Source organism: Macrobrachium rosenbergii, chromosome 48 (genome assembly GCF_040412425.1).
Source record: "Macrobrachium rosenbergii isolate ZJJX-2024 chromosome 48, ASM4041242v1, whole genome shotgun sequence".
Taxonomy (NCBI): domain Eukaryota; kingdom Metazoa; phylum Arthropoda; class Malacostraca; order Decapoda; family Palaemonidae; genus Macrobrachium; species Macrobrachium rosenbergii.
Window position 1 is genome coordinate 52,849,548 of NC_089788.1, and position 17,500 is coordinate 52,867,047.

The window sequence follows — 17,500 nt, forward strand, 5'->3', positions numbered from 1 at the left end:
TGTTCTATGGGGCTGAGATCTAGGCTTAATGCAGGCTGCCTCAGGATGTTCACATCATGCCCTTCAAGGTAAGTAGTCACTACACGTGCTCGATGGGTAGGGGCATTGTCGTCTGGGTACCAAAAATTATTGGCAAACAAACCACGAGCCCGTGGAAGAAGGTTCCGATCCAACAACTGTCTGTACATGTCAGAGGTCACGTTTTTCTATCCAGAATGACTATTATGATCTCGCTTTTCGAGATCGACAGGTTCTTTAAAATAAACAAGCAATTGGGCTGTAATGACTGACGAGAGGTGACAAACAAAGGAGGGAGGAGAACAAAACGAAAAAGTTACCTAAAATTAATTTATTTACAATAGATTATGTACAGTACATATTTACAGCGAGTCAATTGGTTCAATTTAGAATAAACAATTAAATGAACATTATAACAAGTGAATTAATCACTTAAAGGACAGCAAAATACAAGCAATTTAAACTTCAAATAAATTAACATTTGAGCAGCAAAATTACTTAATAGCCGGGAGCGTAATACATAAAATCAAACAAATACAAGAGCAGCAAAATTAATTAATACAGTCAACATAATTATAAACAAATACACAAGCAGCATAAACAATCTTAATAAATAAACGATAATGCAACATTATAAAATCACACAGGAAATACTGATAAACACATCAATCTCGCAGAGATAACACGATAGACCCAGCTATCAAGAAGGATGAAGGCAATCAGACGAACTCCTGTGAAGACACCAAAGCAGCCACCAACTGCTCGACAGGAACACTGCAGGACAACTAAGACAGAGCCGATACGACAACCATCTCGTCCTCAAGCACAGTGCTGACGTCCTCCTCCAGTACCGATGATCGCATGACAGAGCCGACACGGCAACCATCTCGTCCGGCAAGAAACGTACTGACGTCCTCCTCCAATTACGACGACCATGACAGAGCCGACACGGCAACCATCTCGTCCTCAACAAACTCTCCGCTGCTCTGCTGCCAGGACCTGACTCGCAGGTACGGATACCTGCTGCTGCTACCTTGGACCATCGGTCGATCTGCCCTCCAGAACCTGGCTCGTTGCTGCTACGAACCTGACTGGCGAAGTCTGACGCCATCCATCAGACGTCAACTCGCCAGAAATTAAAAACAAACAAAAACAAAGGAGGCAACAATCCACTAAGGGAACAATCGACAAACGATTGTTCCTAGCAATGACAAACTGAATCTTGGCATCTGCACAAATTGCACCCCACACATGGACAGATCCACCACCTCCAGCAACTCCAGCTTGTACAGTACACACTTGTCCCTGAGACGTTCTCCAGCCTGTCTGCGTACACGCCTCCTAGCATCTACCGGAAACAGCAGAAATCTGGACTCACCTCCAAAAAGCAGGTGTTGCCAGTGTTGCACAATCAGATTCCGGTGATGTCATTCTGGATCGAAACGTTTCATTTCCCAATTCATGAAACACCTTTATACATGGGAAGATTTTCTGTAGCACAAGACTTCTACCAATTCTGTGAACAGACCATTCTATTCCAAATTGCTTGTCTAAAAATACATGTGATGAACTTTTTGGCGAATAGTATATATACAGGGTGTTTCGAAATTAGAGGTCCCCCCCCTCTACAGCATAAACTAAAATTGATATGGACAAAAACAAAAGTAATTCAGAACAGGTATTTACTCAAGTTTCTCTCTGGGTATTTAATATTTTGTGTGGCCTCCATCTGCCTGTACCACAGACTGCATTCTTGACGGGTATGATTTCAGCAAATCGCAAAAAAGCTGAGACTCAAACTTCATTTCACTGTGCGTGCTTCAACATGATCTTTTAAGATACTACCAATGTTTTCACACACATTAAGGTCAGGGGAGCTACCTGGAAATTCACTTGACGAGAATAAATCGATACCACTGTTTCGAAACAGCTCCTGTGTCTGAAGAGCCTTGAAACATGGTGCCTTATCATGCAAAAATGTGACTTCTTCAACAGATAACACATTTTCAGGATCTTTGAGGAAAGGAAATACTCCACCAATAAGCACAGTTTCTCTGAAGTACTCGCCATTCCATGACTGTCCTTTTTCTTTGATGATCCACATTAACCATTTGGCTGTGAAACAGAGAAAAATTCCCAAACATTCAAGAAATTTCACAACTTGGCGATAGCGCACGTCATCGCTGATATCATCCAACTTTGCAGCCCAAATGTTGTCATTTTTATGATTTGGCTTTCTGACTGTGTAAATGAAGAATTCATCTGATGCGGCAACATGGAGAAAGTCAGCTTCATCCCAATCTTTAAGAAATGAACCACAAAACCATGCATGGTCTTCTCTCTGTTGCTGAGTGATGTTGGGCTTGCTGATAACTTGAAATGGCTTGATACCAGATGTTTTCAACTCACAATATACAGCACTATAACTTCTCTTCTTTCCCCTTTTTGTTTCTAGTTCAAGCGCCAATTTACGTAAAGACTTTCTTGGTCTACCCCCTGCCTCAGCTATGATGTCTTTTGACTCCTGAGAAAGGACTTCAGGCCTTCCAAGATTCTCATTCTTTTTGCGGTGACAGTCATGTTGATTTTTGTTCCAGTTTCTTTTAACAAAGGATTCATCACTTTTAGTGTATTTAGCTATCCAGGAACGTGAAATGAAGGATGGGCCAGCATCCCTGGCCTCTCTGAAGGTTATAGCCTAGATTCGGTCGATCCATCTGATTTCCTCCGAGTCGTTAGCCATGGCTGTATCTAACTCTGTCACTCAGTCTGAAAATACAAGAAATGTACAACGAAAAATAGCTTATTAGAAATTTAAAATAACGTGCTTGGAGGTAGGCTATAGCAGAAAACTTCATAACTTTCCATTTGTTCTGTGGAGGGGGGCCTCTAATTTCGAAACACCCAGTATATATATATATATATATATATATATATATATATATATATATATATATATATATATATATATATATATATATATATATATATATATATATGTATATATACATACAGTATATATGGATAGTTATTTTATTCTATATAATAAGATTATTTCTATTGTTACAGCATTTGAGTAAAAAAAACTTCGGAGTGGAGCATTCAAAGCCATTAACTTACAAATTAAGCTTTCTTATGATATAATGTCGATACAGTGTATCTGAAAAAAAAAAAAGCCGTAGCTAAATAAGAATGCGCTGATGTCTGAAACAGGTAAATTATCACCTTCTTGAATAAGACATTCAAGGGGGGTGGATTTTCGGGAGTTTTAACTCGTTAACGCCCTTACCTTTAAAAAAATCCTTGCCGATACCTGCAACAGACGTTGCACAGGGGTTCAGTGGAAGCGGTGATGGGTCACGATGAAGCCTGAGGTCCATGGTTACATAAATTTTTAAAACTGATAAATGTACAAAAATGTACTTTAGTTCGTGGGACCAGATCTGATTTGCCACAAGTTGGTATCACTTGAGTTCATAAATTCTAAATGGTGGCATTTTGGAAAATGTGGTTGATTTATTATTATAAAAGAATAAAGTTAGATATACTGGACGGCTCAATGGAAAGAGACCGAAAGGAATGGATGAAAAATAAAAGGCCGAAAGCAATTCAGCTGGAGCTGATACTCCCCTACCGGGGAGAGCCCAAGATCTGCTTCTATAATTAGAAGTAGGAGGAAGAAGGATGTGTTTGTCTCTTGTCACTCGTAAAATATGTGGAACAATATCCAGAAGCTGTAGCTTTCATCCCCACGCCCCCTCTCTCTTTCTCTCTCTCTCTCTCTCTCTCTCTCTCTCTCTCTCTCTCTCTCTCTCTCTCTCACACACACACACACACACAAACGCACGTTCATCCGAGAGCCTCTTACAGGAATATATAAGGAAAACCATTAACGAAATCATTAGATCACGTAATCACATTACATTCTTGAGCAAACAGCTGGATGTCTCATAACAACGTGTAAACTTCGGAGACTAATTAAATTTTGATTCATTCCACGAATGAATGTGATTTAGGAGCGTACAAAAGGAGCCGGCAGTACAGACAAATGGCTTTATGCAAAACGTGCGCAGCCGGAAGGGATGAAGAGATTTTTCTGCCTCTAGGAAATTGCTTGCGCGCTCCCACTGGTAACCGCGATTGCACGTCGGTGCTTATAACGTTTGGATTTCATTTTGGGGCGTCGCAGCTCACACCAGAGCCCCAGATTATGTTGTGAGTTTCTAAGAGCAAGCAGAATAGAATTTTCTTTTTCAGGGAATTGTCTTAGCGCGCTCACAATACAAATCTGATGTAGCCTAACTGTGAAGTGATTTGTGATGATATTTTAATAATTATAAGCTAAGATTCAGTGCGACGTTGAAAGAGACTTGATTATTAGTAGAACATAAATCAGACTATTCTTCGAGGTACACAACCCTTGCTATAAAAGACCTGGCTAGATATGTTTCAAATACGATACTAGAAATAAGACTTTTAACGTATTTTTTACACTGAATGAAAAACAATACACAATGACCGAGTTTTTTTTTTTATTTATTAAGCAAAATAATATATCAGTCTTGAAACAGAAGCCGGTTTTCTTCGGAATCTGAAAAGATCTAAACATATCAGCTTTCCTCAGACTGATGGCGTGTTTGACTTCTGTCATTTCCTGAGTCTGAGTGTCCGGTTATTTAAAGCGAGGTTAGGAACGAGTTTGCGAGGTCTGACATCCTGACATCAAATTCGTTCCTGCGGAACCAATTTGCGAAGCGGAACGGATATGTTGTGAAGCGGATGTAGTAGTGGTTTTCCTAAACTAGAATTTCATTGAGAGAAACAATAGGAGACTTCAGACAGTCCCAACAGGCATTTGAATACCTATGGCCCTTCGATTGCAGATTCCGGCGGACACAAAGCTCTTCATCTCTTCGGAATCGCAACTGAATCTCGGTTAAGGATTTTGATTCTCCGAATAATTGATCGTTTAATGCGCCCCTTTGTGGCAGACAACGACGTTGAGGCCTGAATGCATTTTCGGGCCTCTACGTTTTGCCTCTTGATTTCGACAAAGGATGGATTGGTTTTCGCAAACTGGTGTGACAACAATGATGGTCGTCGACGTAAGGGCAATTCAGTACTAACGGACACAAGCGGTATGAAGGAAGAATCAAGACTCATCCATAGAACGTTCATGTCGAACCAACGGCGACTTCACTGATGGTCTAGAAGATGGCCACACTTCTAATAACAATAAAAGGGTTAAGTGAATTGCCATTCGTCATTTCAAAGATTTAAGGCTACGCAAAATAAACTATAGATTTCCAAAGATGCAAGGCCTTCGAGAAAGTATAAAATGGCTATTGGAGATTGCAGCTCTTTATCCTTGGATTTCAAAGAACAATAGTTCCCCTATTAGACCACAGGAAAAGTACTTAGCCTTCTTTGTAACTTCAAATATAATGGAAAAAAAACTGAAACATTGTTCTACTAACTCCATCGATAATATAAGCTTAGATCACAGAAAAAGTAGATTGTATTGAGTCTTCAACAAATTTGGCTACATAGTGAACTTAGGTGTCGTTTCTCAGATGTTCAAAAACGTAAACATACAGGAAAATTATATGGTGGTTCTTAAAACTTTTAAAGAGAGACCCGCAGAGATAATAAATGGTGATTTTTGGAATTAAAAAGTCTATGACACCAAAAATTTCAATTATGGCTTAAGCTTAAGACACCCCCCCCCAAAAAAAATATGGTGGTTCTTGTGATTTCAAAATATACGACCACAAACAACCTGAATGGTGATTCTTGTAACTTCACAGAAGACGTAAAAGGATGTTTTGCAATACAAAAAAAAGGAAATATGAAAATCATTCAGTCTCATCTGAAAGCACCCAAACAATGATAACCTCGATACAAAAGTAAAAACAAAACTAAGATTATGACGTGGGAGCAACATATCAGTATCGGATTATTGTAACTAGCTTGTATCCATAAATAATCACTCATTGTACGGATAGTCTGACAGTAAACATTTTTAATCTACACCTGTGAGGACTTTTACTGTTATTATCATATTTATAAACCATCATTAACATATTTTCCCCTGTTGAATTTCTAGTATACTACGTAGGCAATTTTATCAGGTTATTCAGAAGATGAACCCATATTCATATAGAACAAGCCTACAGCGACCATTGACTTGAAGTTCACGCTTCCAGTCCTTTCATTGCCCTGAAGATACTTGCAATGTGTACACATTTCAGCTTTCCCTAAAGAAATAAGATCAGAAGTCAGACAAACAACACAGAGCCACACGGAATTAGGAAGAAGAGATTAACATTCTCTGAAACTGCAAATTGTTTACCGTGTGAGGCACTTCAACACTTTGAACTATTATCTCTTCGTAGTTAAGTATACAATATTTTTTTTAACAACCTGGTGTGACGAAATTCAGAACATTTCTTGAATGCAGGTGTGGGCAGGAGAGCGCCAGATGTCTAACAAAACATGTGACGGACCAGGTGTTTCACCCTGACTAGTTATTTTTGTAAATGTGGAGGAGCTAACATCGAATTCTTTATCAGAAAGCCGGGACTAACGCTGTAGATGTGAAGTACACGAGCAGTGAAACATTTTAACTCTATTTATAAAACCAGGAGACAATTCTAATTCTTTCTTCTATAACTGAAAAGGTGAAGAATTTCATATTCCGTACTCCTGACAATGAACTGAAATAAAGTCTCAATGGAAAGAAACAATAGAAGTGGAAATATTTTTGGTCTATTAAGATAGTGTATTTCAAAACCACACTCGCAATAAGTAGGTAAATGGTGAAAGATAACATTAAGTGAGTTTTTCAACTTGCAGCTAAAAATTGAGTGACTCTTCGTCCCTGCCATGAAACGTTATATCTTCAGATCGCACCAAGTTCAGTTCTTATTTGGTGGAATCCTATTACTCTTCGTGTTATTGTAAGTATGTTTCAAAGCAGGTAACTTCGAATGAACATTTTACACCAACCAGGTTTCATCTTGTATGTACATGAAGATAGTAAGCTCATCTAAAAGTGGGAAAGAGTATCAGTCCATTGGTGACTAGTAACTTCCTTTAGGTAAACTGTAGAATACAAATCCAGGCTGGCCGCTGCGGTAATTGTAGGATTGTTGCTAATGATACAGTAAGATTCTGGATCCTCTAGCTCAGTAAGATTCAGGATCCTCTAGCTCATTTACTGCCAGTTCAGTTAACTATGATCCAGGCGAACAAATATACCCTACCAGAAACGCGACGGCCCTCAGTCTTTGGTCAGTGATGAGCCCATCCTCTTTTGTAGATCTTCCCGGGATGGTCATGTTACGATATTTCTCCCGCCATTAGTCCTTGCGCACGGCTCGGCTTCTGAATTCTTTATTTAATATAACAAAATTATGAGCTTGGGACACGTTTCTTTTCATTTGTTTTTATCAGGCCTTGATGAGAATTCGCAGCACAATTACACCCAGGCTATTGATGGCCCAAAAACTTCGTACGAAATTTTATTAACAAATGATAGTCACTGTTGCTCGGAAAACGTGAATTACTTATTAAGAAAGTTAAATCCCACGAAATGCGGAACGAGAACATTTATATTGTTGCAGAAACAAATATATTTCACAGTAATGGAGTTTCTGAGTGAACTTGATACTATTACACACTTGATAAAGAGATCTGGTTAATATCAAGCCAATAAATGAGGATTTAAGTCTCAGATGAAGAAAGATTGATCGTTTAATCCTTAACTACTAAACTGTTTATCATAATCCTCTTTTTTTTGCTCATCCTCACGTTTGTCTGATTTTTTTTTTCAAGTCCTCGAAAGAATGTGGGCCTTTGGTTCTCAACCTGTGAGCCCTTTTCCAAGCGGCCTTCTCGCTCCTCTTGATGTTGTACCAGTTTTTCCTTTCCTTTTAGGCTTTCAGTAGATACAGGTCGATACGTTCTCAAGCCATTGTCATCCCACAACAGCGAGGAATGACTTCAATGTCACCAGGTTGTCTGTTATTATACTTCCTTATAGCTGCGTCAGTTTCCTGCCTCACACCGGTTCGTGTGCCGGGTAGCTTTGGTTCAGCGTGCTGTCATCGAAATTATTCTGCCTTATTCTGAAAAGTTCATAGAAATTCAGGAACGGGCTGTGATGAGTTCAGAGGCAATCCTTCAAGTGGCTGCGCTCTCTGAACTGTAGTATTTCACCACTCTCATTTCTGTCAGGATCTTTGAGAGTAAGAATGGGGAAAAGAGCTTTTCAGCTAAGACTTTTTCTTTATTAGGATCAAAACAATTGCTTCCTCAGGTTACAGATATAAGAATTGTCAAAATACTAACTTAACTTTAATTTGTTTATTTTTTCAGGTACTTATTGAACCCCAATGTGGATGTGGAGAGGTTTGAAGAATTCATCCTTCGCAGAAATGGTAAGTATTATCTACTGTCGTAATGGCATGGGAAATTACATTCCTAGAAAGGATCCATAGTTTAATAAACAGAAGTGAACACGACGGGACGTTGACAGTGATATATATATATATATATATATATATATATATATATATATATATATATATATATTTATAATCACTCTTGATACATAATTTTCATATATCAAACACCACTGGGAAGAAATGAAAAATGGTCGTAAATCCTGACCGGTGTCGGCTTTGTGGCTAAGCCATCTTCAAAGGACTGATACAAAGTGGTAGAAATTCAACATATACAGTATATGCTAGCAAGACAGTACATGCGAAATACAGACGGTTGGAATTCAACTATTTACACCTGACTGGTGTTTTGTAGGCGGAATCCTGCCCTCAGTAATGAGAGGTCAACATTTTACACATCCTGTTATCTAGTGGAGCCCGCTTCCATTTTTCCCGTCCTCAGCTATTTGCCATGAAATTTAAACTTCTTGCATATTTCTTTTGAAATTAAAGCCGACACTCGTTTAGGGCTTACAATATATATATATATATATATATATATATATATATATATATATATATATATATATATATATATATATATATATATATATATATGAATGAATTTTTATCGCATCACTGTGATTATATACAATATTAAGCTACAAACGTTCTTTAATATCCAATGTCTACCTCGAAATAAAATATTTTCATATATGTTACCGAAGGGGAATTTTTAGTTGATAATAAGTTCGTCGTCCCGTGGGCCGATTAACGAAGACAAGAATCAGGACTACAGTGACGCCTTTATCTCACTTGTTGGCCGTGTGGGTAAAGGCGTCACTGTAGTCCTGAGTTCTTGTCTTTCGTTGGTTCGAGTCCACAGGACGACGAACTTATTATCAACTAAAAAATTCCTTCAGTAACATATATGAAAATATATTATTTCGAGGTATAGCAAACTGATATTAAAGGACGTTTAATCCTTATATATATTATATATATATATATATATATATATATATATATATATATATATATATATATATATATATATATATATATTTCCACTGGTTCTTGATATACAATCTTCATGTGTTACTTATGATCGTATAAAAATATATATATATATATATATATATATATATATATATATATATATATATATATATATATATGTGATGTGTGTGTGTGTGTGTGTGTGTGTGTGTGTGTGTGTGTATGTGTGTGTGTGTGAGTATCAGCATAAGTGTGTGAATTTTTGTCATTTGTACACCTAGTATCGTTACTCATTAGTAACTTGCACCTAAATGAAATTATGTCTGATAAGTGCCTCTGGCCGAGTGGTGTAAGTCAAATGTTTATCGTTGAATCTAAAGTAAAGGCCCAGGTTCGAATTCTGGCCAGGCTAAATACACTTCTCAATTATCATTCCCTTAGTGTGAGCTATTCCCAGTGTATGGTGAATTTGATATTAAACGATATTTGTTGCTTAACTTTTGTATTATATACATATATGTACAGTCACTCAATAATGTTTTGCAACATGTTCCAGAAGTTTTCGTTCACCTAACAGTAATTTGTTCTTTTGATATTTACAAGGAAATGTAATTTTCTTATTCGATTTTGGTTATTAATCATACGGTTAACAATATAAAAAAGAATGGTGAGTAAAAAATTCATATTACGTAAAATGACGAAACATTTTGAAAAATTTCACTTCAGATGATTGGGCAAAAGAGTCAAAGAAGAAACTATATTTCGAATCCAGATAAAAGCTCATTGACTAATAAAATAATATTGAATAACCATCAATGAAATTATATATAAATAAAGAAAGAAAGAATTCAACCATTATCGTTGTCACAAACAAAAAAAGAAAAAATCTCATAACGTCGTATGTTATCGTGTGACTCCACATTCGGGCAGGAAAAGTTTAAACTGTCTCGTCACTAGCACCGATAAGATGGGCAACAGACTAAGCGGCACCACAATCATTAGCTTGCGTAAGACTAATGTTTCTATCATAGATATTGCTCGGCAGCTTAGCGTAAATAAAACAACCATGTATAGAGGGATACTACAACAGAGAGAACGAGGAAACATGATAAATTCATTGTAAAAACTGAAGGACAACCCCATTGTTGCGCTAGTGTTGATCATCATCGGATGATCACTGAAGGAGCTCCGCCTAACTCTCCCCGACAACCGATGTTGCTATAAAGAGAACATTACGCTCTCCTTCAAGTTTGCTGCTCAAACCATCCGTAACAGGCTACATGAGACCAAGATATTATTTCATCATACTCCTGCCAAGAAACACTTCATATCAGCGAAACACAAAGAATAGAGGCTAGGGTTTGCGTTATAATATAACCCAGCGGCCGATGATTTCTGTAATGAGTCATCTTTTGCGATGAGGAGGAGACATTCTCCACTGATGAGCATGGTAGTCTTCTTCACTGCTGGTATCTAGCATTAACTTCAAATTAATGTTGAACTTCTAGCTAATTTTAATTTTTTAGAAACTTAGATAATAAGAAATACAACAATAGGTGATATATATTCAGTTAACTTCATAAGAGGCATCAAAGTGATAGGCCTAAGTAGCAATGAAAGAAACGAGAAATTACACATGATAACGGCATTATATATATATATATATATATATATATATATATATATATATATATATATATATATATATATATATATATATATATACTGTATGTATGTGTGTGTGATTATATTCATGTATTATAAAAATAGACGTGAAATCTGTTAGTCTAGTTCAGTATATTTTTATATTAAGTTTCACTAGTTCATAATATACATAGGATTAGTCATTCAAAAATTTAATTAATAATAATGTGAAGGAAATCTTTACAAAAAGTCGTATTTGTTGATGTCAATAAGAGTAATAGTTCAACTTGCAATAACAGTTTAGGCCTATGTCTACAAAGTTCACATATGAAGGAGATAAACAACGTGGTGATGGAGTGGAGATGAAAATATTAAAACATAAGAACAGCGATGACCTCCTGAGTATTATAGTAACATCCTTTAATTAAGTAAAATATGACAACAGTAAGCAGTATCAGAAAAAGCCCTTGCTTGGAAACTGCAGGTAATTTCTCGAACCCACCACTAGTATTCAGTTGTTTCACGCGCCACAACCGAGTTGCCAAACAGCGCCAGATATAAACTGTTGTCCGAAAAGTTTTGAAGCATGTTGCAAAACTTTTTTGAGTGATTGTACAATCACTCAAAAAGTTTTGCAACATACTTCAAAACTTTTCGGACAACAGCTATATATCTGGCGCTATTTGGCAACTCAGTTGTAAGCGCGTGAAACAACTGAACACTAGTGGTGGGTCCGAGAAATTACCTGCAGTTTCTTAAGCAGGGCTTTTTCTGATACTGCTTACTGTTGTCATATTTTACTTAATTAAAGGATGTTACTATAATACTCAGAGGTCATCGCTGTTCTTATGTTTCAATATTTTCATCTCCAACTGCCATCACTATCGTTGTTTTATCTCCTTCATATGTGTGAACTTTGTAGACATAGGCCTACGACTGTTACAAGTTGAACTGTTAGTCTTATTAACATCAACAAATACGACTTTTAAAGATTTGCTTCACATTATTATCAATTAAATTTTTGAATGACTAACTATGTATATTATGAACTAGTGAAACTTAATATAAAATATTCTGAACTAGACTAACAGATTTCACGTCTATTTTTGTAATACATAGAATATAATCGCACATACACACACACACATACATACATACATACATACATACACACACACACACACACACACACACACACACACATATATATATATATATATATATATATATATATATATATATATATATATATATATATATATATATATAATGTCATTATGTGTAATTTCTCATTTCTTTCATTGCTACTTAGGCCTATCATTTTGATGCCTCTTATGAAGTTAACTGAATATATAACGCCTATTTTTGTATTTCTTATTATCTAAGTTTCTAAAGAATTAAAATTAGCTAGAAGTTCAACATTAATTTAGTTAACGCTAAATGCCAGCAGTGAAGAAGACTACCATGCTCATCAGTGGAGAATGTCTCCTCCTCATCGCAAAAGATGACTCATACAGAAATCATCGACCACTGGATTATATTATAATGCAAACCCTAGCCTCTATTCTTTGTGTTTCACTGATGTGAAGTGTTTCTTGGCACGAGTATGATGAAATAATATCTTGGTCTCATGTAACCTGTTACGGATGGTTTGAGCAGCAATTTGAAGGGAAAGCGTAATGTTCTCTCTTTATAGCAACATCGGTAGTCAGGGGGGAGTTAGGCGGAGCACCTTCAGTGATCATCCGATGATGATACTTAACAGCAGTGCAACAATGAGGTTGTCCTCCAGTTTTTACAATGAATTTATCATGTTCCCTCGTTCTCTCTGTTGTTGTATCCCTCTATACATGGTTGTTTTATTTACGCTGTTGCCGAGCAATATCTACGATAGAAACATTAGTCTTATGCAAGCTAATGATTGTGGTCCGGCTTAGTGACGAGACAGTTTAAACTTCTCCTGCCCGAATGTGGAGTCACACGATAACATACGACGTTATGAGATTTTTTCTTTTTTGTTTTTGACAACGATAATGGTTGAATTCTTTCTTTTTTTAAGTATATATAATTTCATTGATGGTTATTCAATATTATTTTATTAGTCAATGCTTTTGTCTGGATTCGAAATATAGTTTCTTCTTTTGACTCTTTTTGCCCAATCATCTGAAGTGAAATTTTTCAAAATGTTTCGTCATTTTTCGTAATATGAATTTTTCACTCACCACTTTTTTATATTGTTAACCGTATGATTAATAACCAAAATCGAATAAGAAAATTACATTTCCTTTGTAAATATCAAAAGAACAAATTACTGTTAGTGAACGAAAAACTTGGAACATGTTGCAGAATATTTTTGAGTGAGTGTACATATATATATATATATGTATAAATATATGTATAGATATATATACATACTAGCTGACCAACCCAGCACTCCCCTGGAAAACTCTGCAGGACTCAGAAAAATTTTCCTGCATCTCCTTGTGCTGACTATCCCTTTTTTCCAGGTATTACCGTGCTGTGTGTCTGTTCTATCCAGATCTTACTGTGCTGGCTGTCCCATTTATCCTGTTATTACAGTGATGACTGTCCCTTTAAAAAGATATTACTGCGGTGACTGTCCTATTTATCCAGATATTATTGTGCTCACTGTCACTTTTATCCAGATATTTCTGTGCTGACTGTCCCATTTATCCAGGTATTACTGTGCCGACTGTCCCATTTATCCAGGTATTATGTGCTGACTGTCCCAATTATCCAGGTATTACTGTGCTGACTGTTCCTTTTATCCAGGTGTTAGTGTGCTGACTGTCCCATTTATCCAGGTGTTACTGTGCTGACTGTCCCTTTTATCCAGTTATTACTGTGCTGACTGTCAATTTTATTTATAGAATTACCGAGCTTACAGTCCGTTTTATCCAGATAGTACTGTGCTGACTATCCCATTTATCCAGATATTACTTTGCTAACTGTCCCATCTACCCAGGTATAACTGAGCTGACTGTTCCTTTTATCCAGGTGCTACTGTGCTGACTGTCCCATTTATCCAGGTGTTACTGTGCTGACTGTCCCATTTATCCAGGTATTACTATGCTGACTGTCAATTTTATTCAAGAATTACTGAGCTTACAGTCCATTTTATCCAGATATTACTGTGCTGACTATCCCATTTATCCAGATATTGCTGTGCTGACTGTCCCATTTATCCAGGTATTACTGTGCTGACTGCCCATTTTATCCAGGTATTACTGTGCTGACTGTCCCAATTATTCAGGCATTGCTGTGCTGACTGTTCCTTTTACCCAGGTGTTACTGTGCTGACTGTCCCATTTATCCAGGTGTTACTGTGCTGACTGTCCCATTTATCCAGGTGTTACTGTGCTGACTGTCCCATTTATCCAGGTGTTACTGTGCTGACTGTCCCATTTATCCAATTATTACTGTGATGACTGTCCCTTTTATACAGATGTTACTGTGGTGGCTGTCCTAGGTATCCAGGTATTACTGTGCTGACTGTCCCCTTTATCCAGATATTACTGTGGTGACTGTCCCATTTATCCAGGTATTACTGTGCTCACTGTCCCAATTATACAGGTATTGCTGCACTGACTGTTCCTTTTACCCAGGTGTTACTGTGCTGACTGTCCCATTTACCCAGATATTACTGTGCTGAATGTCCCATTTATCCAGGTATTACAGTGTTGACTGTCAATTTTATTTTAAGAATTACTGAACTTACAGTCCATTTTATCCAGATATTACTCTGCTGAATATTACATTTATCCAGATATTACTATGCTGACCATCCAGTTTATCCAGATATTACTGTGCTGACTGTCCCATTCATCCAGGTATTACTGTGCTGACTGTGAACTGTATTCAAGAATTACTGAGCTTACAGTCTGTTTTATCCAGATATTACTCTGCTGGCTATTCCATTTATCCAGATATTACTGTGCTGACTGTCCAATTTATCAAGGTATTACTGTGCTGACTATCCCATTTATCGAGGAATTACCATGCTGACTGTTCCAATTATCCAGGTATTACTGTTCTGATGGTTCCTTTTATCCAGGTGTTACTGTGCTGACTGTCCCTTTTATCCTGATATTACTGTGCTGACTATCCCATTTGTCCAGGTATTAATGAGCTGACTGTCCATTTATCCAGATATTAATGTAGTAACTGTCCCATTTATCTGGTTTTTACTATCCTAACTTTCCATTTATCCAGGTGTTATTGTGCTGACTGTCCCATTTATCCAGATATTTCTATGCTGATTGTCCCATTTATCCATATATTACTGTGCTGACTGTCCCATTTATCCAGGTGTTACTGTGATGACTGTCCCATTTATCCAATTATTACTGTGATGACTGTCCCTTTTGTACAGATGTTACTGTGGTGGCTGTCCTATGTATCCAGGTATTACTGTGTTGACTGTCCCCTTTATCCAGATATTACTGTGGCGACCGTCCCATTTATCCAGGTATTACTGTGCTGACTGTCCCAATTATACAGGTATTGCTGTACTGACTGTTCCTTTTACCCAGGTGTTACTGTGCTGACTGTCCCATTTATCCAGATATTACTGTGCTGACTGTCCCACTTATCCAGGTGTTACTGTGCTGACTGTCCCATTTATCCAGTTATTACTGTGCAGGCTGTCAATTTTATTCAAGAATTACTCAGCTTACAGTCTATTTTATCCAGATATGATTGTGCTGACTATTTCATTTATCCAGATATTACTGTGCTGACTGTCCAGTTTATCCAGATATTACTGTGCTGAATGTCCCATTTATCCAGGTATTACAGTGCTGACTGTCAATTTTATTTTAAGAATTACTGAACTTACAGTCCATTTTATCCAGATATTACTCTGCTGACTATTACATTTATCCAGATATTACTATGCTGACCATCCAGTTTATCCAGATATTACTGTGCTGACTGTCCCATTCATCCAGGTATTACTGTGCTGACTGTGAATTGTATTCAAGAATTACTGAGCTTACAGTCTGTTTTATCCAGATATTACTCTGCTGGCTATTCCATTTATCCAGATATTACTGTGCTGACTGTTCAATTTATCAAGGTATTACTGTGCTGACTGTGAACTGTATTCAAGAATTACTGAGCTTACAGTCTGTTTTATCCAGATATTACTCTGCTGACTATTCCATTTATGCAGATATTACTGTGCTGACTGTCCAATTTATCAAGGTATCACTGTGCTGACTATCCCATTTATCGAGGAATTACCATGCTGACTGTTCCAATTATCCAGGTATTACTGTTCTGATGGTTCCTTTTATCCAGGTGTTGCTGTGCTGGCTGTCCCTTTTATCCTGATATTACTGTGCTGACTGTTCCTTTTATCCAGGTATTACTGTTCTAACTGTTCCTTTTATCTAGGTGTTACAGTGCTGACTGTCCCATTTATCCAGATGTTACTGTGCTGACTGTCCTATTTATCCAGATGTTACTGTGCTGACTGTCCCATTTATCCATTTATTACTGTGCTGACTGTCCCATTTATCCAGTTATTACTGTGCTGACTGTCAATTTTGTTCAAGAATTACCGAGCTTACAGTGCCTTTTATCCAGATATTACTGTGCTGACTATCCCATTTATCCAGGTATTATTGTGCTGACTCCAATTTCTCCAGGTACTACTGTGCTGACTGTCCCAATTATCTAGGTATTGCTGTGCTGACTGTCCCTTCTATCCAGGTATTACTGTTCTGTCTGTTCCTTTTATCCAGGTGTTACTGTGCTAATTGTCCCATTTATGCAGATGTTACTGTGATGACTGTCCAATTTATCCAGTTATTGCTGTGCTGATTGTCAATTTTATTCAAGAATTACTGAGCTTACAGTTCCTTTTATCCAGATATTACTGTGCTGACTATCCCATTTATCCAGATATTACTGTGTTGACTGTCCCATTTATCTAGTTATTACTGCGCTGACTGTCCCATTTATCCAGGTATTACTGTGCTGACTGTCCCAATTATCCAGGCATTACTGTGCTGACTGTCCCTTTTATCCAGGTGTTACTGTTCTGACTGTCCCTTTTATCCAGGTATTACTGTGCTGACTGTTCCTTTTATCCAGGTGTTACTGTGCTGACTGTCCCTTTTATCCAGGTATTGCTCTTCTGACTGTTCCTGTTATCCAAGTGTTACTGTTCTGACTGTTCATTTTATCCAGGTGTTACTGTCCTTACCGGGTTACTGTACTGACTGTCCCATTTATCCAGGTGTTACTGTGCTGACTGTCCCATTTAACCAGTTATTACTGTGTTGACTGTCAATTTTATTCAAAAATTACTGAGCTTACAGACCTTTTTATCCTGATGTTACTATGCTCACTATCCCATTTATCTAGGT

The 17,500-nt window shown here is 37.2% G+C and overlaps 1 protein-coding gene across 1 annotated transcript in view; it reads left to right on the top strand.

Annotated features, from left to right (window-relative positions):
- Positions 1 to 6,549: 6,549 nt before the first annotated feature.
- Positions 6,550 to 17,500, top strand: part of LOC136831720 (carbohydrate sulfotransferase 8-like) — a 31,759-nt gene continuing 20,808 nt past the window's right edge. Inside the window, exons 1-3 of the mRNA XM_067092343.1 lie at positions 6,550 to 6,698; positions 6,874 to 6,977; positions 8,398 to 8,459. Of these exons, the coding sequence (XP_066948444.1) occupies positions 6,904 to 6,977; positions 8,398 to 8,459 (136 nt within the window). The 5' untranslated portion in view covers positions 6,550 to 6,698; positions 6,874 to 6,903. The remainder of the gene's footprint in view (positions 6,699 to 6,873; positions 6,978 to 8,397; positions 8,460 to 17,500) is intronic.